Source organism: Bidens hawaiensis, unplaced genomic scaffold (genome assembly GCF_021521415.1).
Source record: "Bidens hawaiensis isolate Kalapana, Puna unplaced genomic scaffold, B.hawaiensis_p1.1 tig00035038_1, whole genome shotgun sequence".
Lineage (NCBI taxonomy): Eukaryota > Viridiplantae > Streptophyta > Magnoliopsida > Asterales > Asteraceae > Bidens > Bidens hawaiensis.
The window spans coordinates 83,561-106,053 of record NW_027505342.1 but is presented as its reverse complement, the minus strand read 5'-3'; the positions used below and the strand labels follow the sequence as shown (position 1 = coordinate 106,053).

The 22,493-nt window shown below is 36.5% G+C and overlaps 3 protein-coding genes across 3 annotated transcripts; all 3 read left to right on the top strand.

Annotated features, from left to right (window-relative positions):
* Positions 1-299: 299 nt before the first annotated feature.
* On the top strand, positions 300-4,064 carry LOC143612566 (putative serine/threonine-protein kinase PBL28). The gene is made up of 6 exons (XM_077086516.1): positions 300-1,223; positions 1,365-1,554; positions 1,632-1,840; positions 3,280-3,473; positions 3,559-3,759; positions 3,833-4,064. Exons 1-4 carry the CDS (start codon positions 327-329, stop codon positions 3,427-3,429), a joined length of 1,446 nt encoding a protein of 481 aa, XP_076942631.1. The 5' UTR covers positions 300-326; the 3' UTR covers positions 3,430-3,473; positions 3,559-3,759; positions 3,833-4,064.
* A 2,402-nt stretch (positions 4,065-6,466) lies between these two features.
* Positions 6,467-8,141, top strand: LOC143612575 (uncharacterized). The gene is made up of 3 exons (XM_077086526.1): positions 6,467-7,394; positions 7,543-7,732; positions 7,826-8,141. Exons 1-3 carry the CDS (start codon positions 7,347-7,349, stop codon positions 8,077-8,079), a joined length of 492 nt encoding a protein of 163 aa, XP_076942641.1. The 5' UTR covers positions 6,467-7,346; the 3' UTR covers positions 8,080-8,141.
* A 3,807-nt stretch (positions 8,142-11,948) lies between these two features.
* LOC143612584 (uncharacterized) lies at positions 11,949-15,588 on the top strand. Its single transcript, XM_077086536.1, has 4 exons — positions 11,949-12,803; positions 13,028-13,939; positions 14,403-15,341; positions 15,491-15,588. The coding sequence occupies exons 1-4, from the start codon at positions 11,949-11,951 to the stop codon at positions 15,569-15,571; spliced, it is 2,787 nt and encodes a 928-aa protein (XP_076942651.1). The 3' UTR covers positions 15,572-15,588.
* Positions 15,589-22,493: the final 6,905 nt, after the last annotated feature.

The window sequence follows — 22,493 nt, the reverse complement described above, 5'->3', positions numbered from 1 at the left end:
CTTGGAAACCTACATTCGGCTATAAATACTCCAACACCTTGGAACAGTATCATCATCTTCTCTCTAGCTATTTCTCTCTATATACACTTATATTCAGAGCAACCTAGCCTGATTCTCACGCCGGAGGGTGGTCACAAGGAGGAACCCCCCCCCCCCTTCTCAGTGACGAGCTTACGGTGTCTGTTTTGCAGGTTGAGAAGAATAACCATCTTTGCCGGACCTAACCCTCGTGGGAAACATCTATTTACCCTAAGATTATCTTTAATCTGCCGGGGTCATTTAGTGTTTCTTCAACACTTTACACATAGTTAAACCAAAGTTCATATATGTCTTCAAGTACTGAAAATGTCCAGTACTTGCAGATTCCTCTCCAGCACATATTATTGGCAACTAATCAATTTGCAGACCAAAATATCATTGGAAGGGGTGGATATGGGAACGTTTACAAATGCATTTCTAAAAAACACGGCTGCATGGCCATAAAGCGGTTGGTTCATTGGCAAAGTCAAGGAGATCACCAATTCAGGACAGAGATTGCTTTGCTTTCAAAACATAAACATGAAAATATTGTCTCTCTTCTCGGATTCTGTGATGAAGAAGGAGAGATGATACTTGTTTATAGGTACGAAAGCAACGGGAGTCTCGACAAACATTTGGGCAACCAACATCTTACTTGGATCCATCGATTGTTGATTTCCTTACATGTTGCCCGTGGGTTAAATCACCTACACGATGAAGTAGGACGTGGGGAGCGAATCTACCACCGTGATGTCAAAAGCTCAAATATTCTTTTAGACGAGAGCTGGAATCCTAAAATTTCTGATTTTGGTTTGTCAAGAGTAAGTTCAGCAAGTACGATGTCTTCCTTCGTTATCACCAATCCTTGTGGCACACTTGGATATATAGATCCAGACTACCGTAATAAGGGTTATCTCACTCAAAAAGCCGACGTCTACTCTTTTGGGGTCGTATTGTGGGAAGTTTTGTGTGGAAGGCTCGCAATTGTCAAGGATGAGCATGTGGATCTCTCTCTTTTGGCCGAAAAGCATCATCAAAAGAAAACATTAGATCGGATCATTCCACAATATTTACACAAACAAATGAACACGGATTCGTTAGATAAGTTTTCAGACATCGCCTATCAATGTTTGAAGAAAATAGAAGAACGTCCAACAATGAAGGAGGTCGTGGAACAGTTAAAAGAAGCTCTTCATAATCAATTAGTAAGTTGTGCAAAAACGTTCTGTACATTCTTTCTTCACATTAGTTTTGGAATTAAATATAACAAATAAGTTCCTTTTTTGTGGTTTATTATTATTTTTTATTTCTTTTTTACAAGGGTGCCGTTGATTGTTGAAATTCAGGAGTTTATGAGCCCAGATGATGGAAAGAGAGTAGAGAAACAAGCAAATCCGGCTACCGGAGACGAGAAAAAGAGAAAAGAGTCAAAAGACCCGCCATCGCCTCCCCTGCCGCAAGAGTTTGCTTTTCAAGTATTCCTGCATTGTGATGAGTGTGCTAGACAAGTCCGGCGATGCGTTAAAGAGTTAGAGGGTGTGTAAATTTCTTGTTTATTAGTTTCTTGATCTATTTTATTGGTTTAATTAATAATAAGTTGTATTAAAAAATAGGCGTTGAAGATGTTGTGACGGATTGTGCGACTCATATGGTAGTAGTGAAGGGAGAAAAAGCAGATCCATTGAAGATTCTAGAAAGAATCCGCAAGAAAACTGGACGAAAAGTTAAACTTCTATCACCGGTCCTAAATCCGACCATGGAGGAGGCCATCATAAAGATGGAGCAAGAAGAACCTTTTAAACCGGAAGAGAAGAAAGATGAGGTTGTTATTAGTTATTTTTTATATCTAATTGAGCTACCCAGTAATAGTACGCAATAGCACAATGTGTCAAGGTGCACCACTAGATGCTAACCGACCGCGCTTGAGGTGGACGCTATAGGTGTGCACAAAGATGTGCAATTTAGAAATCTAGAGATGTGCCACTACCGACCGAGTTAAAAAAACGAATTGAAAGAAAAGAAGAGAAATGGACTTTAGGAGAGATTAGAAAGGAAAGCGAATGGAAAGACATAACGTAACTTGGTGTTCTAGAGTTTTTTTTTTTTTTTCTTAAATAAACATATCAATTTTCTTTATTTAGATGTGTCAAAAATTGGGTCCCAATATGTAGAAACATAGATATTACATCAAAATAGCAGGTAGGCGGGCAACAAGTTGCGCCGCCACCCCTTTCTGAATTGCAAACCCTAACATGCTAAAGACATACCCCTGCCCATTTGGAGTCGACACATTGCTATGCACAACCTGTTGGACCCTGGTTAGAAAACGGATAGCTTCCGGTGCCAAGGAGCCAAATGTATCAAAAGCCAGAGGGACAAAAACATGTTGGTTCTCTTCGCAGGCTTTAGCATGTTTCTCCACCTTCTTCGTTTCAGCCCTTTTCATTGCTTGCCCAGCTACAAACCCATTATCCCTCAAACCAGCTAAGGGAGATACCCCTGTGAGGTCAACACAAGCGTGTTTTCCCCCGGCCCAACCAAAGACGAGCAAATCTGCCGGTCGTAGAGTGGATCTCCCTTCCGTGGGGTCTGTAAGGAAGTTTACGGGGGCTTCCTTTTTAGCTGATATCCCAGCTCGCCTTAAGATGTCCCAAAGAACGTCCCGCACCCAATCATGTCGGTATTTGAACCCAGGCATCTCCTTGCAATGAACCGCATGCTCTCCGAATTTATCCAGGCAGGCCTTACGGCAGATCGGACATGTTTCGTCTTCTGGGTACATTGGGACCATCAAACGGTACTTAAGAATGACCCTATACTCGACCGCAGACATGCTTTGGCCCAAGCCATCAATCGGGATGATGGCTTTATGTGTTCACTAGAGTTCGAAAGAAAAAAAACAAATTAAAGGTTTTATGTGTTCACTAGTCGAAAACAATAGTAAGTTTGGATAGAATATTAATATGAAAATTTCTTTTCTTTTTGTGGTGGTGGGGGGGGGGGGGTGGGGGGGATTCAGGAGAGAAGACTTTAACTTATAAGGGGTTCTATTTTGAAATCAATTTTGATTTTTGACACTAATTCACTGTCTAGTTGTCTGCCAACCCATTATAAAACACTAAAACTTCGTGCCAATATTGGTGTTAATGAGTTCCTTTGTGATAGTTTTGGTAAACAGAATTTAGTTTTTTTATGTGGATATTGATAAAAGTGTGTTTTCTGAGAGGGTGTTGTTTGATTTTTTTTTTTTTGGTCTTTCAGGAGGTAATGAAGCCGGAGAATTCGGGAAAGAAAGTGAAGGAAGAAGCAAATCCAGCCGCCGGAGATGAGAAAAAAAGGAGAAGGGTTAGACAGCCCACCACCGCCTCCCCCGCCGCAAGAATTTGCTTTGAAAGTATCCATGTATTGTAAAGACTGTGCTGCAAAACTCCAGAAATACATTGAGGGCTTTGAGGGTTTGATAGCTTTTTATTTTTATTTTTATAGTTTCTTGATTGAAAATTTGGCTAGTTCATAAATATTAATTGTTTTGCAAAACAGGTGTTGAAGGTGTTGTAACGAATCGTAACACTAATACGATCGTAGTGAAGGGAACAAAAGCAGATCCGTTAAAGCTTCTAGAAAAAGTTCAAAAGAAGACCAATCGAAAAGTTGAGCTTGTATCTTCGGTCCCAAATGTGCGAGTAGAGGAGCCCAAGAAGCCGGATAGAAAGCTTCAGCAATGCCCTAAAGCCTTGGAGGGTATGTACACTTCTTTTTTTATTAGTTTGAGTGACTCTTTGGTTTCGTTACTAATTAATGTTCTGAAAAATAGGCGTCGAAAATGTTCTTGTGGATTGCGAGACTGTCGAAGCGGGGAACACAAAAGCAGATTGCGAGACTATCGTAGTGGGGAACACAAAAGCAAATACTTTGAAGGTTCAAGAAACAGTCAAGAAAAAAAGCCGTCGAAAAGTTGAGCTTCTAACGCCGGTCCTAAAACTACCGGCAGAGGAGCCCAAGAAGCAGGAGCAAGAAGAACATCATATCCAGGAAGAGAAGAGAGATGATCTTACTATCCGAGATGTATATTTCTTTATATTTATCATTGTTATTGTTTACTTCTATTACTGAGTTGATATTTTTAAGTTAACGGGCTATTCAAATTTAAAACATAACTTGGCTATCTAATAAGTTTAGAAAATTGGATTTCATTAATCATCCAAACTATTAACCTTTGGTTGATATTAATCCATACATCAATATGGCTAGTAGCAATCATAACTTTCAATTTTGTTAGAATAACAATCCCATATCGTAACACCATTCACTTCTGATGACATAGCGTGTGCTGTGACAAAAATAACCTTATCATAAAAAAATCAATGAATGTTTAATATATAAGCAAAGCCCATTAATGTGCCGACCACAAAACCTAAACTTCATCCCCTCCCTTAGCTCGGCATCCTGGCAACTCCGGCCCCACCAGCTGACCACAACCAAAGACAGCCATTGGTATTAAGCGAACACAAAAAATTAACAACATTCCTACCCTCATCTCCACATTACCGTTCAAGCCATGAACATCAGTTTCCATGTCTACCTTTTTGCATTCTCATAATCTCATTGTTCCTCTTTTAATGCTTATTATGTGTTAGTGTTTCGAATAGTGGGTTCATTGACGAAGCTTACTTAGGGCCCGAGTGTTGGAAGTAATTTCAGACTTCAAGTCACAAGTTGGTGAACTTGAGGGACCAATATTGACAAGTAGGTCATAGTGGTTATGTTTCCTAATTGTATTGTAATTATAATAGGTAATGCCTTTGATAGCAAATTATGTTAGTTTTATATAAACCAAGTTATGGTTAGACATTATAGAGTGGTGTGAAGTGCAACTGAGTAGGGTTCATCCAAGAGGCACACACGAGATGTAACCGAGTTAGGGTTCATCTAGATGTAACCGACTTAGGGTTCATCAAGAGTCAAACCGATTTAGGGTTTGTAATCAGTTTTTAGTGTGATATTTTCTGATTAATATAAACGCGAGTTATCGTTTAATTCGTGAGTTGATTATCGACCCGGGACTTGACTGAGGGGGGGCGTGGCCCCCCTGTTTTTTTGCGAAGTATTGTAAATTTACCCGTTTTCGGCCGAAATATTTGATAAGTAGTGTAAATTTAGCCGTTTTCAACCAAAAATTTGACAACCTGTTTTATACATTTTGAGTCACCCCCCTGTTATCTTAGTTCAAGTTTCGCCACTGAGTGAGTCATTGTATTAATGTTTCAATCTTTCAACCACTTTTCGTTCACGTATTCTCATAATCTCATTGGCCGTTTAAAAAAAAAGTTTAATGAGAATTATGAAGAAAAATGGTTCAAAGTGTTCTCTCTTATTTGATTATTCTTGGAGCTTAATACCCTCAACGGATTTCTATCACCGGGCCTTGTTGTATGAGGTGGTCATCCAGTTACTTGTAACACCTTTTTTTTATTACAGTATAAAACCGTTCTTGAATCAATTAAATACAAGTTTTTTGTGGTATGAAAGCAGCTTCATTGAAAAAATAAAGTTAATTGAATTGAAAAGAGTTCAGGTGTGAAAAAAAAGGAAAAAAGATTGACAATGTATTTACCGTAATTATTTGCAAGGAAATTACAGTATCCGTTAATTTCAAAATAACGAGGGGATTGTAATTTTGAAATAATGGGAAAATTTTGATAATTAAATATTTATAATTTTATCTTAAGAAGTTTAGAAAACTTACTTTTTTTTTAAAATTCCCAGCGCCTAAGGTTGTACAACTATTTAGTCGTATTAAACGAGTCATAAATAGTAATGTCAAGATCTCATGATCTACAAATGTTAATTTTAAACGGTTTACTTTTGCTATTTAAAAAGAGCTTGTGACACAACTTGTTTTCCAACTCACGTTTGTCTTTTGTATAGTTGTAAGTATTATATTTAACGTATGACATGTAACATGCACAAAATGTAATGGTAGTGGGAAAATTTTTATTTTAATACGTTTATCATACATAGTTGAACTTTAAAAAAGTTGAAAAAACATAAATATAAATTAAACTTAAAGCCGCCACAACATGACGTCACTGCGCCCCACATCACTACATGATTACGTCACTGCGTCCGACATCACTATTCCGTCCATTCCCACAAACACACGAACTAGGATAATACGACGTCCGTATATTTGGCATTTGTCGACACCACATGATCAAGCGAGTTAATTCCTAGGAAAGGTCCAAAACAAGGGGAGTTCCATTATCCAACGTCATCTCCTATGGAGTAATATGTTTGTATACCTTCTCTAACACGTGTCCCAAACTATAACACCGAAAGTACAAAACGCGTTTTCGGAATATCCCTTAAAAAGGCACCCATCCTCATATGTGTGTATATATATAAGCCAATTCGTCTAGTGGTACTCTTCAAACAATATATCCACAAACGTACTTGCACATAGTTAAATCAAAGATCATGCCTTCCATTGAACATGCAAAGCAATTACAGATTCCTCTCAAAGACATATCATCGGCAACTGACGGGTTCGCCAACAAGAATCTCGTTGCAAAAGGTGGATTTGGGAGGGTCTACAAAGGCATATCTAAAACATACGGTCACATCGCTATAAAGCGATGGGATCATGGCCAGCAAGGAGACCGAGAATTCAAGACGGAGATTGCTTTGCTTTCGAAACATAAACATGAAAATATTGTTTCTCTTCTTGGATTCTGTGATGAGGACGGCGAGAAGATACTTGTTATAAGTACGAAAGCAACACGAGTCTTGATCAGCATTTAAACAGCAAAGATTTGAACTGGATCCAACGACTTCAAATATGCCTTGAAGCTGCCCGTGGGTTAAAGTACCTGCATTATGATGTTGGTGGTCGCCGCGAGTGAATTCTCCACCGTGATGTCAAAAGCTCAAACATTCTGTTAGACAAGAACTGGAAACCTAAAATTTCAGATTTCGGTCTGGCTAGAATGGGCCCTGCAAACATGAAGTCTAGCTTTGTGATCTCGAATGTTTGTGGCACACGTGGATATATTGCTCCAGAATACTACATAAACGGTTATCTCACGCAAAAATCTGACGTCTATTCTTTTGGGGTCGTATTATGGGAAGTTCTGTCTTGAAGGCTCGCACATGTGGTTTACAATGATGAGCCACTAGTTCTATCTATTTTGGCCCAAAGACATTACAAGAGTGGAACATTAAGCAGCATCATTCCCTCCGATTTACATAATCAGATAAATACAGCTTCGTTACTTGCGTTTTCAGACATCGCATATCAATGTTTGAAAAACGAACAAGAACGTCCAACAATGCGGCAAGTAGTAGAGCAATTACAAAAGGCTCTTGACAGTCAACTAGTAAGTTGCTACAGCCTTTAACATTCATGCATACAAAAGTCTCTTGATAATCAACTAGTAAATTGCTCTACTAATAATAAACTAGTAGAGCAATTCAAAGCAAGCTTATTAATAGAAATGTGTTGTATAACGAATAGTTGTTTTTCAGGCGGTAAACAACCCGAATGACGAAAAGAAAGTGGAGGAAGAAGCAAAACAGGCCGCCGGAGATGAGAAAAATGGAGTCAAGTCAAAAGACCCTCCACCATCTCCACTGCCGCAAGATATTGTTTTGAGCACATTCATGCATTGTGAAAACTGTGCTAGAAAAGTTCAACGATGCCTTAAAGGCTTCGAAGGTTTGTTTATTCTTGTTTTTTTTAGTTTTACCGTTTTTCATCGATTTATTTTGTTTTATTTAATACGTAATTAAGTTATTTTGATCATAACAGGTGTTGAAGACGTTCTAACGGATTGTGAGGCTCATAAAGTCATAGTGAAGGGAGAAAAAGCAGACCCGTGGAAGGTTTTAGAAAGAGTCAAGAAGAAATACAACCGGAAAGTTGAGCTTCTATTTCCTGAACAAAAACCGCAGCCTGAGGAGCGTAAGAAGCGAAAGCAAGAACAGCATGCTAAAACGCAACAGAAGAAAGATGTAGAGGTAAGTAATTATTATTATTATTTTTTTCATGCTTTAGTAGTTTAGACTAAAGGGCTTTGGCCTAAAGGTATTTAGATGTGATGTATATTAGTACTGTTCATTTCTAAGTGGTCGTGGGTTCTTGTCGGCACTTGACAGGTAATGTAGACTTAGTAGTAGATTTAGGTAGAGGTCCTCTACACAAATCGGGTATTAGAAAAACTCGGGTTCGGGTATGATCGGGTAGAGGAAAATCGGGTATTAACAATAGCCGGTCGGGTTCGGGTCCGAGTATTGCCTCTAAAAACCATACCCTATGTATCGGGTTCGGGTCGGGTATAGAACTGGGTATTTGAATACCCTGTCTCCGTGTATTGAAAAAACCATATTTTTAGATTGTTTCGGGATTTTTAGGGGTTGCATTTTTTAGGGGTATTTTCCAGTTATTTTCGGGTAATTTAGGGTATTTGGAAAACCTGGTTTCAAGTATTGGAAAAACCCGGTTCCGGGTATGGAACCGGTCCGGGTTTCTGGGTATTATTGGGTATAAATCGGGTTCGATTCGAGTACGGGTTTCGGCACTAAAATGCATAATCTATCCGTACCATACGGATAGGGTCGGGTACGGGTATTAAAACCCGGATATAAAAAAATCCGGTTCCGATTCTGAATTCGGATTTTCTGTGCACCTCTAGATTTAGGATGTGTGTGAGTTTGTCATTAAGAGAGAAAAAAAAAGTTAGGATGGCTATTAGATGCTAGATTTAGGGACAAGGCCCAAATTTCCAAAATATTTGTGACTTTGGGCTAACTTTTTTTTAATATATATATATTAACTTTTATTTTTCGTATGTGTTTACAGGATGTATATAAATTGTAGACTGATAAGTAATCACTATTATTATGTAAAATCCGGTTCGTGTACCAGTTTGATAACCGATCCTGTTACGAAAACATCGTTAATTAATAACAATCTCTATTGATCAAACTTATTAATTTGGGTTATTTTTCTTTTTTCCAACAGCCCGCACGAATGATTACAGTGGTCTTAGTATACATGCATTGTCAAGCTTGTGCTCGAGACATCAAAAAATGCATTCTGATGATAAAGGGTAATTTACAAATTTTATTATTTACATTTTCACAAAGTACTTACCAAATAAAGCTTTTGTAGACAAATTTTAATCTTGTTATTAATAAGTGATGATATTCTAACTTTATAACTTTTTGTATATGGCTGTAGGGGTGGACAGTGCAGTCCTGGATCCAGACAATTCACTAGTAGTGGTCAAAGGCGCTTTTCGAGCCGAAGAGCTGGCGGATCAGGTGCATAAGAAACTAGGCAAAAAAGCCGTGATCATGAACCAAGATCCCTATCCTAATACTGAGAAAGCCGATAGTGGTTAAGACGAGCAAAAAGGACGGCGATGGAAACGCCACTACCCCTGGCGGTGGTTAGATGAAGGAAGAGAAGAAAGCCTACTAAGGTCGTTAGAGAGGCGGCCGGCGAGAGGACAGAAGCCATTGAGAAGGAAATACAACTTATATAAGAGGCCTTATTAATTTTATAGAGTTAGTTGATGTTTGAATTCAATAAAGTGGCCTAGTTAGTTGATGTTTGATTTCAATATATTTTATTGAGTTTCCTTTGTTGTATTCATAGTTTAGTCAAATCATATGAAACTTGTTCATATGAAAGGCCGTCTCAACGTTCATGAAGGTCTAAAGCAACTAAAATCTTGAGGTCTTTTTCAGAAAAACTATTTTGACGTAAACCCTCCTCCTTTCTTTTCCTGGGCTTAGGACCGGCAATAATAAACTAATAAGTTTATAGTTTGTGGAGTTAAAAATTGTTGTTTCTTTAACTTTTAGAATGACACAATTCAAACTTTTAAATTCTGTTTGACATCATAAAAAATCTAACTATAAATAATCTAAAATTCTAAGATACAACAAATTGCAACCAAACCTCGCTCTTAACTTGTGGCTCATCAACAAGTTCTTAAAAAACTCACTTTTAAAACATATAGTACATAACTCATATAAAATTGGAGGCCTAAAAATACTGATGGCCCAAAATCACTACCTGATTTGGCTGGCCTAAGGGCCGGGCCTGTCCATATGTTGTGTTATTATAAACCTAAACGTTTTTGGCCGAATGGTATGCAAGTGTTCAAATCTTGTGATGAGAAAATGATGTAGAATTAAGGATTTATGAGTTCGTGTTTAAAGAAAAAACTTAATTAAAAACCTACCTCCTTATATATGTATTTGTTATAAATTATTATAACAACTCATATGATTATGATTATTCATTATAATCATTCATAATAGAAAAGCGCAACGAGAGAATTTTATGAGTAAATTAACAACGATTGACCCCAAAGGTGATTATGGATGTTAAAGAGACTTCCTTTTTATGGATTAAAAATTGTGGCAAATGATCCACTTTAGAAGGCTAGCTTGGTGTAAATTCTATTTTGTTAATTTTCGGTTATAAGTGTATGTCATTCTACTCCAGTTGGACACGTTTGTATGTGTCTTTGTACGTTTCCTTTAATTTGTATGTCTTGGGCCTAGCTACTAGTTATGCGTTTCCCGTTTTTGGTTAATATATTCGTTCTTTCAAAAAATCATATGATTAAAACTTAATGCAATTAGAAGTAGTACTTATATCTTTCAGTTACTCCTACGATATGTGAATTGACAAAATTCTAAACTTAAAACAAGTTGATAAAATCTCTAAATATTAAATTAATAATTTGTACACACTCAAAAACTACATACAACCTGTCACTTAAAAAATTCAGGTCATGTGTCGGCCCATGCCTCCAATGGAGCAATATATTGGATGTTTTACTCCTGATGATGATTTTGTAATAAGTAAATAAAATATAAAGTATACAAATTATTTTTTTAAATATATAAAATTTAAATCAGTAAACAAATGTTAGAAACGACAAGATAGTAGATATATAAAAGAAAATTGATACTGTTATTTTACACAAAAGATATAACAAATATATCTTCTTCCTATATAATAAAAGAAAATAAGTTTTGTGACTGTGACGTATAATAAAAAGAAATAATTCAATAACATAAATTATGTTTAGAAAGCTACGTGCATCTGCAGCATTATGGCACTACATTATTGCCACATTCAATTTACACACTCTCATCTTGTAAGGCTTTTTTGGTAATTAGTCTTTCGTATTTGTTTTATGTGTTTCGTTTGTGTTTATGTATGTTTGTTTTAGTTTATCTTTGTAATGTTTGGACCCAAGGTCACTTATACTTAAACCCATTGAGCCAATTAATAAGAAATGTGTGCATGAGAATACACACACTATATAATGTGTGTGTATCTCATACAAAAAAAAAACTTTTGACAAATCTTATCTGCAAACTCTCTTTCTCTCTTCTTATTCACGGCAATAATAACATCACAAACAAGATCCGAGATCTCGGTCCTAACTAATTGTTTCCCCCAACTAATGTAGAGGTTGATCCAAGATAACTAGTATTAGTTAGTGTGTTGTTAGATCCGGTCAAGGGACCTACACATCTTATCCATTTCTTATCGGAAAATATCTCATCGTCTCCAATCACTTAAAACGCCTATCAAGTATATCAATAGATGCAATACAACTTTATATCCAAGATATTATAAATGCATCCGTAACGGAGGGGCTGAAAACATCATTATTATATCCAACCCGTGCCCCATTGCGGGTAGTGGGGCTTTTATAAAAATTTCCCATAATGAAACGAAGCCTTTGGAAACATTACTTAATTATTAACGTGTACTCCTTTGTCACCACTAGTCTATGACTTTTTGTCACCTACCTTTTCTTTGTTTCTCTGAATCAATTTTGCTTTCAAATTAAGACAGCTTACACATAGTTAAATCAAGCTAGCCATCAAGGTTCATAAATATGTCTTCCAAGAAAGATATGCAGCACTTGCGGACTCCCCTCCAACACATATTATTGGCAACTAATGGATTTGCAGACCAAAATCTCATTGGAAAGGGTGGATCTGGGAACGTATACGAAGGCATATCTAAAAAGCACGGCAGAATAGCCGTTAGGAGGTTGGCGCGTGGACAAGGAGACCACGAATTCCGGACAGAGATTGCTTTGCTTTCAAAATATAAACATGGAAATATTGTCTCTCTTCTTGGATTCTGTGACGAAGACGGAGAGAATATACTTGTTTATAAGTACGAAAGCAATGGGAGTCTCGACCGACATTTAAACAACCAAGATCTTACGTGGATCCAACGATTGTCGATTTGCATACATGCTGCCCGTGGGTTAAAGTACCTTCATGATGATGTTGGGCGTTTCTACAGGGATGTCAAAAGCTCAAACATTCTTTTAGACGAGAGCTGGAATCCTAAAATTGCGAGCACGAATTCTTCCTTCGTTATCTCTAATACTTATGGCACACCTGGATATATAGATCCAGAGTATCCTATTAGTGGTTATCACAACCAAAAATCTGACGTCTACTCTTTTGGAGTCGTGTTGTGGGAAGTTTTGTGTGGAAGGCTCGCACTAGTTACAACCTACAAGGAGGAGCGTCGAATTTTAACTATTTTGGCCCAAAAACATTTCATAAGGAAAACATTGCATAGGATCATTCCTTCCTATTTACACAAACAGATGAATACAAAATCCTTACTTACATTTTCAAGCATTGCCTATCAGTGTTTGAAGAACGTAGAAGAACGCCCAACAATGAAGCAGGTCATGGAACAATTACGAAAGGCTCTTCATAATCAAATAGTAAGTAGTTGTAGTTTGATTTTTGCACATTTTCCTTTCTATAACTAATAATGCTTTGACGTCGGTTTTTTTCTCACTTTTACTAGCTCACCAAAATTTTCCCACTTACCTTTGCATATATAGTGGCCATCAGTAAACCATACGTGGCAGATCGCAGATCAAACTTAAATCCCAAAAAAAGAAATTTTATAATTTTGTTTGAAGGTTTTGTCTTTGTTTTCCAGAGGGACATCACGTCTCTTTCCATTGAAGTGAAGCAGTTGCAGATTCCTCTCCTAGAGATATCATTGGCAATTAATGGATTTGCAAACAAGAATCTCATTACAAATGGTGTACATGGGAATGTATATAAAGGAATATCTGAAACATATGGACAGATCGTCGTAAAGCGGTTGGATCGTAGACAAGGGCAAGGTGACCACAAGTTCAAGAAAGTGATTGATTTGCTTTCATTATATGAACATGAAAACATTGTCTCTCTTCTTGGGTTTTGTGATGAAGATTCTGATAAGATACTTGTTTATAAGCATGAAAGCAAAGGGGGCCTCGATAGACATTTGAGCAACAAAGATCTTACCTGGATCCAACGACTTCTGATTTGCATAGATGTTGCCCGTGGGTTAAGGTACCTTCATGATGAAGTTGCAATTCAAAATAGAATTATCCACCGAAATATCAAAAGCTCAAACATCCTTTTAGATGAGAATTGGAAAGCTAAAATTTCTGATTTTGGGTTGTCAATTGCAAGCCCTGCTAATATGCAGCCTAGCTATCTTATCGAAGATTCTTGCGGCACACCAGAATATATTGATCCAGAGTATGTGAATACTGGTTATCTCACAGAAAAGGCTGATGTTTACTCTTTTGGGGTTGTATTATGTGAAGTTCTGTGTGGAAGGCTTGCACATGATACATCGTATGATGATGAGCACCAATATCTTTCTCTTTTGGTCAAATTACATCACAGAACGCAAACGCTAGGTACAATCATTCATTCCTCTTTAAGAAGACAGATAAACACATCCTCGTTGCTTACATTTTCAAACATTGCCTATCAATGTTTGAAGAATGTAGAAGAACGTCCAACAATGAAGCAGGTTATTGAACAACTACAAATAACTCTTGATAATCAACAGGTAAGTTGTCGCATTCTGCATAGTGGCTAACACATTTTATTGATTTTGTCATCAAAGCCCTTTATTAGTCACCTTTGTCTTCAATTTAAATGTTTAGATTGTCAGATTTTCATTCTTTTACTAGTTGACCAAAGCACGCTAGTTACGTAAACCCTTTCTAGAGTTTAGACTTAAATTCTTTTCGTTAGACACGTTACTAGAAAATCAGGTAACCATATGTAATGAAGATTCGTGGATCAAACTTAAATCCAAAAAAAAGTCATATTTTTTATTCAAGATTTAAAAATGAAAATCGTCGTAGTAATCGCGGGTAAACATTGGCAGATCGCATAGGCAGATAGAAAAAATAGCGGTCCTTAGTAAACCATTGGTGATCACCAACATATCAAACTTAAATTCGAAAAACAATAAGCAGAATGATTAGTTTTTTAATTTAATATCGCCTGTCTTTCAACTTTTCCAGATTCAAACCACACCTCTCTCCATTGAAGTGAAGCACTTACAGATTCCTCTCCAAGAGATATCATTGGCAACTAATGGATTTGCAAACAAGAATCTCATTACAAAGGGTGGTGGATTTGGAGAGGTCTATAAAGGAAAATCTGAAACATATGGCCATATGGCCATAAAGAGGTTGGATCGTAGAAAAGGGCAGGGAGACCACGAATTTAAGATAGAGGTTGATCTGCTTTCAGTATATAAACATAAAAACATTGTCTCTCTCGTTGGATTTTGTGATGAAGATTCGGAGAAGATACTTGTTTATAAATATGAAAGCAATGGTAGTCTCGACGGACATTTAAACAACCAAGATCTTACTTGGATGCAACGACTTCATATTTGCCTAGATGCTGCACGTGGGTTAAAGTACCTTCATGATGATGTTGGACCTCAACATCAAATTATCCATCGCGATGTCAAAAGTGCAAACATCCTATTGGATAAGAAGTGGAATGCTAAAATTTCTGATTTTGGGTTATCAAGAGTAGCCCCTACCGATATGCAAGCTACTTATCTTATTACCAATGCTTGTAGTACACCTGGATATATTGATCCAGAGTATATTAACACCTTTTATCTCACAAAAAAATCTGATGTTTACTCTTTTGGGGTTGTATTGTTTGAAGTTCTCTGTTGTAGGCTCACGTTTGTTAGATCGTACAAGGATGACTGGCGATTTTTGACTAATTTAGCCAGAAAACATTACTTAAGACAAACATTAGATATGGTCATTCCTTCCTATTTACACAAACAAATAAACGCAGAATCGTTAGTCACGTTTTCAAGCATTGCCTATCAATGTCTTAAGAACGGAGAAGAGCGTCCAACAATGAAGCAGGTTGTGGAACGATTAGAAGAGGCACTTGATCAACAACTCCGAAGTGGTTGCAGTTCTCATCAGGTTTTACATATTTCTATCGATCTTAATTTGGCATTAAATACCTATATTAATCACCATTACCTTCAATTGTATATTATTTTGCTTACTAGACAACATTTCATTTTAATGTAGTTTTGAGGTGGATGAAGTTAATTTTAATTTTGATGCAGGATCCTGACACAGAATTGGATTCACTGGCTACTGAAACATCCTCACTCCCAATAGATGAGCAACAAGTTCATGAACTTTAGGGAGTACCACAAAAAAAAGATCACCATAGTGGATTCACAAGCACCCGGTGATCAATTAAAAGCCCGAACTTGCCTTAACATATTGCTAGGTGATTCATAAACATAGTGGACTCACAAAACCAGACTGATCGATGAACATCTTTTCAAAACCGAAAAAACACTAAGTTAGGATGAGTATCTTGGCTATACTAGAATGTGTCCAAGTCCTTGAAATCCTGAAAAGTTTAAAATTCAGAATTTTTGAATTGAGGGGCTGGAGCAAAGAGCCAAAAAAAGTGGCAAAGAAAATGTGTGATGTGTTTGGTTTTCAACCATTTATAGATGTTGGTGAATCTACATTGTATTCCGGGATTGAATTCACATTTTGTTGAAAAAAATATAGATAAAACAAAATAAATAAAGTTAAAAAGGACAAAAGAAAATAAATCAACTCCCAATAGAAGAATTCATCCCCATTCCCTAATCCCACAACCATTATTTATTTACATCATACATCATATAACATCTAAAATGAAGTAAACCAAGGATGAAACTCATGCCCATTAATTCTTGATTAACCACTTAGGCCAAGTTTATCAACAATCTTTTAGGAGGTCATTACACTGTTTGGTGGGCCACTCAATTAAAAAAATAAGAAAACATGAGTTTTGTTTCCCAACCTAGCTTGTTGTGACAACCTTGAGTTGCAATCTATTATATGCCACATGTCACTAACTAATTGTCCTATATATTCTATTTTTTTTATTTAACAATTAATTTCACATATAAACTAGTTTTTCTTCAATAAATATTAATATTAAACTTTTTTAAAAGAGAGAAAAACGCATTCATGTTTAGTTTTTTTCTGTGAACGTTCCGATATAAATTTTATTAAGAGTTTTGAGAAAAAAACGTATATTTTTTTTATTATGGTTGTGTTGCAATATTATTAGTCCGTAGTCTTATTATCTTAAAAGTCTATTTTTTAAATATAGTGTGAAAACTATAAACCATATTTATGTAGTTAAAAAGTAGGTTTGAGTTGAGTTGTGAATGAAAATGAAATTTTGGATTAGTTTTAATAAATATGTTTATTAATTTATAGAATAAATTAAAATTTAAATAAGATATATGTATTAAAATAATTGGTTTGGGTTGTGTTGTGAATAAAAGTGAAAAGTTGGATTAGGTTGGGTTGTATAGGTGAAAGAGAGGAAAATTAGTTTTTTATTAAAAAGTTGGGTTGTGAATAAAATTAGTCGTAGGGCCCAATTTAACTCAAGTATTTTTACAAGTACCAAGTTAGCAAAACAAAATGGGTCGGGTTCAAAGGTGAGCCAGGAGGTTTTTCATAGGGGCGGCTGGGAGGCTTAACACTATTTTAAGGGGGTGCGACCAGGATTTTTACATATATGTAAGAAAATTTTAAGGTTGTTATTTATAGGAAAATTGGTTTTTATTGGTTCCAACTATTTAATTTTTTTCGACGCTGGTCCCAACTTTCATTTTGGCTATTAACGGTCCCAACTTTCACATACGTTTCGTCCACCAGTCCGAGACTAACGGAGTACTAACTCCGTTATGTAAATGTTGATGTGTCAATCCTAGTTGTCAAAATAATTTGACATGGCATCCTACGTGGACCTTATGTCTATGTATTATACTTAAACCCCAAATTATCCCAATGTTCAGTTACTCTACAAAATCCCCAAATTATCTCTCAATCCCTAAGTGAATCATTGAATCGATTTCACTATCAAGCCCTAATCACACTCTGCTCGCAATGATTTCATCATCATCTTCTACATCTGCTCATAAGAAAACCCCTAAAAATTTGAAACTTGATTTACAGAGCAATGTATACTACAAACACGATTTATACCGAAGAAAACCCCAAATAAAGTAATATGGTTCAAACACGATTTACCCCTAAAAAGCAAGTGAGAGATCAGTGTTGGTTGAGTCATATGGTAACTGAGGTATACCTGCAAGTATATTGATATTATTCAAACTCGGTGAGAAGAAATTAAGTGGATGTTGTTGTGGTTCTGATCTCATCTTTGAATGTGCAGAACATGGTTTGATGATAAAGGTGAGAAGAAATTTGGGGGTATTGATGGGTGAGATTTGGAACCCATGTTTGAAATTGAGTGTGTTTGAGGATAATGAGAGAGAATGTGGTTGTGGGTGTTGGTGGAATTGGGGGAGTGTGACGTGGAGTATAATACACAGATATAAGGTCCACGTAGGATGCCATGTCAAATGATTTTGACAACCAGGACGGACACATCAGCATTTATATAACGGAGTTAGTACTTCGTTAGTCGCGGACTGGTAGACGAAACGTATGTGAAAGTTGGGACCGTTGACAGCCAAAATGAAAGTTGGGACCAGCGGCGACAAAAATGAAATAGTTTGGACCAATAAAAACCAATTTTCCTTATTTAAATATATAAAACTAGGGTAAATTAATCTTCGCGATCGCGCAGGGACGTAACTGGAACTCGATTAATATGGAATCGCAAATGATGTGTGCAACTTATCTGGTTTAACATTTTTCAAAAATACTATAAATAAAAGTTTGTCTTATAAAAATAATTTGGTCAAGTAATATATAAAATAAATAAGTTCAGCTCGCTCGCTCGCTATACAATGAGCACCAATAATATCTACGTTAAAACATAGATAAAGGTATTCGTGGAAGGCTCTATTCTACTGAAACTAATTATTATTTGTATGAAAAGTAATTGCCGGTACGTAAGTTATTTAAGAATCAAAGTTAATTTTAGACGTTGTCAGAGATTTAGTACCTCCACGCCTTAGCCTTAACCATCCGACAACGCCATTTGCTTGGTTACGTTCTACCCAATAAATATATATATATATATATATATATATATATATATATATATATATATATATATATATATATATATATATATTAGCGTTATTGTAATTTTTAACAAAATGACCTATTTAAAATATTGAATCAGGAGCGAAGAGTTAAGCGTTTAAACAGGTCCGTGCACAAGATACCCACTAATATACCATTTTACCCTTATGGCCATGGGGACTTGTAGGGTAGCACCCCAAATAAGATATCTACAGCTAGGGGTGAGCAAGTTAACCGACAAAATCGTTTAACCGAACCATAACCGGCATAACCGAACCAGTTTTAACCGATAACCGACATTACTGGTGGGTCGGTTTAATGAATTTTTAAAAACCGTCCAATACGGGTCGGTTTTGGTTAAAGATAACTCCAAAACCGCCATAACCGCCCGACCTATTTCTTTAACCAACAATATGTTTGGGATTAACTTTCACAAAAAATGTTGTTGGATTATATTATTTTGATGTTTTTGATTCAACGTTTGTTATCAATTAAGTTGATTTCATTGTTGGATTATATAATGTCATTCTTATTTTGAATATTTAGTATACTTTGTTATATTATGTCATGTTGTTTTTGTAATAATTGGTACCAAACTTTCACTACATTTTTTTGTTACGGTTAACCGACTCACTATAACCAAAAAAACCGATTAATCATAACCGCCATAACGGGTCGGTTATGGTTATGGTTATGGTTAACCATTAACCGACATATCGGTTATGGTTATTGGTTTGGCTCAAACCGCCCCAAACCGACTCATTCGCACCCCTATCTACAGCTATACCATCGCACCTACAGTTACGAGACAAGAAAACAACATCTACCAAGATCGAGACAAAATAGAAGATTATGCAAAATCGTATATAACGGCTAAAAAGGTGGACCACCACAAGGTCGCATGTGGAATATACCTAATAGTGACATTACATGTTCCCTAAGGACCACTAAGAATATTGTACGATTAGGTAGATACAATTATAAATAAAAAGTCCTGTGTTATCAATGTGATATAATATAATATATCAGCAACCCAGGCGCAAAGATATGTCAAATCAAATGTCAGAAAAGCTCTGGAAAAGCAACCTAAACGAGTGGACCCACAACCAAGGCCACTAAAAGACAAAAGTACAAGTCAAACGATCCAAGCCAAATGCCTCGCATCAAATGACGTGGGGGCTTATAGAGGTAACACCTCAGACAGTGGCAGAACTTGAACATCTGAACAGAAGAGCCGAAATAAATTTCAGCAAGTCTTATAATTAATATTCGCTTCTTCAAGAATAGAATGCATGTGGTTGGTAAGGTAACCAAAATAGTAATGAAATAAAATAATGTATTTTAATGTAATTTGTATAGGAATAAAATGAACAATTCCATTATAAATCAATTAAAAAATAAACTTCAATATAAAACAAATAAGTAATTAAAAATTAATAAAATAAATATATAAATGAAGGAATTGTTACCATCGAGTTTAGGCTTAGGACTATGGGGTAATTATATTTATATAAAAGGCCACATGGCTATGCTCGGTCAGAAGTAATATAAAGAGTCAAAGACTCAACATAGTTATAATATTATTATATTTTTCTTCTTATTCTTCCTTTTTTCTTCAAATCGAATCTTCTAAGGTCCAATTTGAAAAAAAAAATGGTTATTCATTCTCTATGTTTCATTCACCTCACTTAGTGTTCATGCTACAAGTTTAGTTAAAAGATTAACATAAAATACTTGCATCCCTTCAATGGACCGTTAAGCAATTCTATCTGGTATGCTACATATTCGAGAAACGGGGGAACGAACCCTCCGCTCCCCAGTTAAGGTTCGCCTTTGACCCCAAATAAGCCATCTACAACTATACTATCGCACTTATACAAGACAAGAAGGATAACATCTACCAAGCTAGAGACAAAATAGAAGATTGAACATATCGTATATAATTGTTGAAAAAGATGGACCACCGCAAGGTCACACGTGGAATATACCTGACAACGACATTACATGGTCCCCGAGGACCACTAAGAATATAGTACGATTACAATGTATCATCTATAAATAGAGAGTCTTGTTGTAGCAGTGTGATATGATACAAGACCACCCACTATGGGGCGCCTTTGATGGCCAAAATGGGCGCCCTTGGGCGCAGAACACCACCAAGGGGCGCCCTTGGTGGTGGGGCGCGGAGCCAAGGGTTGTTCCAACGATGGGCGCCTTTGTGGTGTGAATGTGGGTTCCCTTCTCCAACTGCTCTCTCCATCTCTCACACACACACATACATAAATATATATAAATATATATATATATGGGCGCCCTTGGGGCATTAAATCAAAGCGGGACATTAGTAGTTGGGGCTTTGATGCCCTCCGGTGCTTACGTGGTGCTGACGTGGTACTGCGGAGGGGCTTCGATGCCCCCACCATAGAGTATGGTCTAATAGTGTAAACATTGGCACGAGATACCCACTAATTTATCATTTGACCCTCAAAGCCCTGAGTATAAATAATCTCATTCTCTACTCTCCCTTCATTTTAACCTAATTTCACCAACATGTAGAAACAAAAGAGGCTAATGGAATCTCGGCCACCCATGACGGCGACCAAAAACCAGCAATGGTGGTGTTAGATATATATTGATTATGGCAGCCCCAAATAATCTGTTAGATCCAACAAGTTAGTTGATGGCAGTTAGCGGAGATGGTGATGAAACCCGATTGTTTTGGTTGTTCAAGAGGTGGTTAGCGACAGCTAATGGTGATGAAACCCAAGGTACTTGCCATTATTAATGATTACATATAATCAATTGTTCAAATTGATTTCTCGCACTTCTTGCTCTAGATGATTTCTCGTAGACGAATCATCCCCTATACACACACACACACACACACTAGTGCTATTGCAATTTTTAACGAAACGACCTATTAAAAATATTGAATCAAGGGCGAAGAGTTAAACGTTTAAACGGGTTCGTGCACACGATACCCACTAATTTACCATTTTAACCTTAAAGCCCTAGGTATAAATAATCTCATTCTCCACTCTTTCTTCATTTAAACCTAATTTCATCAACATGTAAGAGGCAGGTGGAATCCCGGGCACCTATGACGACGACTGAAAACCAGCAATGGTGGTATTAGATAGAGATTATGGCAGCCCTAAACTACCAATTAGATCCAACAATAATTGTAATTAGTTGTTGCTATGAGGTTTGGGGTTAATGATGATGAAAGCCCTAAAAAGGGTTGTTTGGTAGTGGGTTTGACAGTTTCGTGTTGTTTGGTTACACGAATATGGTCCGGTGGTGTTTGGTTGTTGGATAACCTTGTAATCTCTTGTCAAAGCTAGCAAATTGGTCAACTGTGGTCAAGCCTAGTCAAACTCAGTCAAGCCATACCAATTGGAGACTTTCTTATGTAATCCCCCTCATAAAACAATTAGTTCAATGAACTTCGATAAGGTGTAGGTGTAGTTATGGATGGTATATTGTTTTGGCTTGCGCGCTGATAAAATTATTATAGATGGTAAACTTAGGTCTCTGATTGTTTCATTTGATATGATAAGTAAAGAATTTAGATAAATATACCTCCAGGATATTTTAGCATGCATGCATGTTTATGATTTGACACTCTATAAACTGAGGTAGATTCTTGTTATACCAAAGGTATTTTATGGAGGATGATCACTAAACAAACATAACAAGCCACGAGAGCTGCTGATTGTGATATCAATATCATTCATAATAGGAATAGGCGGAGATCCTTTTTGAACGAGGAAAGTGTCATCATCAACAACTAAAACATATTTTGGCTTAGAATCAACAGATAGTTGATACATTACAAGTAGATGTTCCTTTTGATCGCTATAATGAGCGATAAAATCAGCGTCATATTTCCTAGACTTCCATGTTTTGAAGACTGTTCGGAATTGAACCAACTATTTAAGAGGAGGCCTTTTAATGATTTCCACTTAGCTTTCGAATGATATGCTTAATGGCATTTTTATTATGATTTTGTAACAAGCCTTTTCAGAGACCTAAAGCGAAATAAAATCT

Excerpts from the sequence above, each read along its gene's own strand:
- LOC143612575 (XM_077086526.1), top strand. The coding sequence starts at position 7,347 with ATGCGGCAAGTAGTAGAGCAATTACAAAAGGCTCTTGACAGTCAACTA. Across the intron at positions 7,395-7,542 it reads AGGCTCTTGACAGTCAACTA|GCGGTAAACAACCCGAATGA; the intron begins GTAAGTTGCTAC and ends GTTGTTTTTCAG. Across the intron at positions 7,733-7,825 it reads ATGCCTTAAAGGCTTCGAAG|GTGTTGAAGACGTTCTAACG; the intron begins GTTTGTTTATTC and ends TGATCATAACAG.
- LOC143612584 (XM_077086536.1), top strand. The coding sequence starts at position 11,949 with ATGTCTTCCAAGAAAGATATGCAGCACTTGCGGACTCCCCTCCAACAC. Across the intron at positions 12,804-13,027 it reads AGGCTCTTCATAATCAAATA|AGGGACATCACGTCTCTTTC; the intron begins GTAAGTAGTTGT and ends TTTGTTTTCCAG. Across the intron at positions 13,940-14,402 it reads TAACTCTTGATAATCAACAG|ATTCAAACCACACCTCTCTC; the intron begins GTAAGTTGTCGC and ends CAACTTTTCCAG.
- LOC143612566 (XM_077086516.1), top strand. The coding sequence starts at position 327 with ATGTCTTCAAGTACTGAAAATGTCCAGTACTTGCAGATTCCTCTCCAG. Across the intron at positions 1,224-1,364 it reads AAGCTCTTCATAATCAATTA|GAGTTTATGAGCCCAGATGA; the intron begins GTAAGTTGTGCA and ends GTTGAAATTCAG. Across the intron at positions 1,555-1,631 it reads ATGCGTTAAAGAGTTAGAGG|GCGTTGAAGATGTTGTGACG; the intron begins GTGTGTAAATTT and ends ATTAAAAAATAG.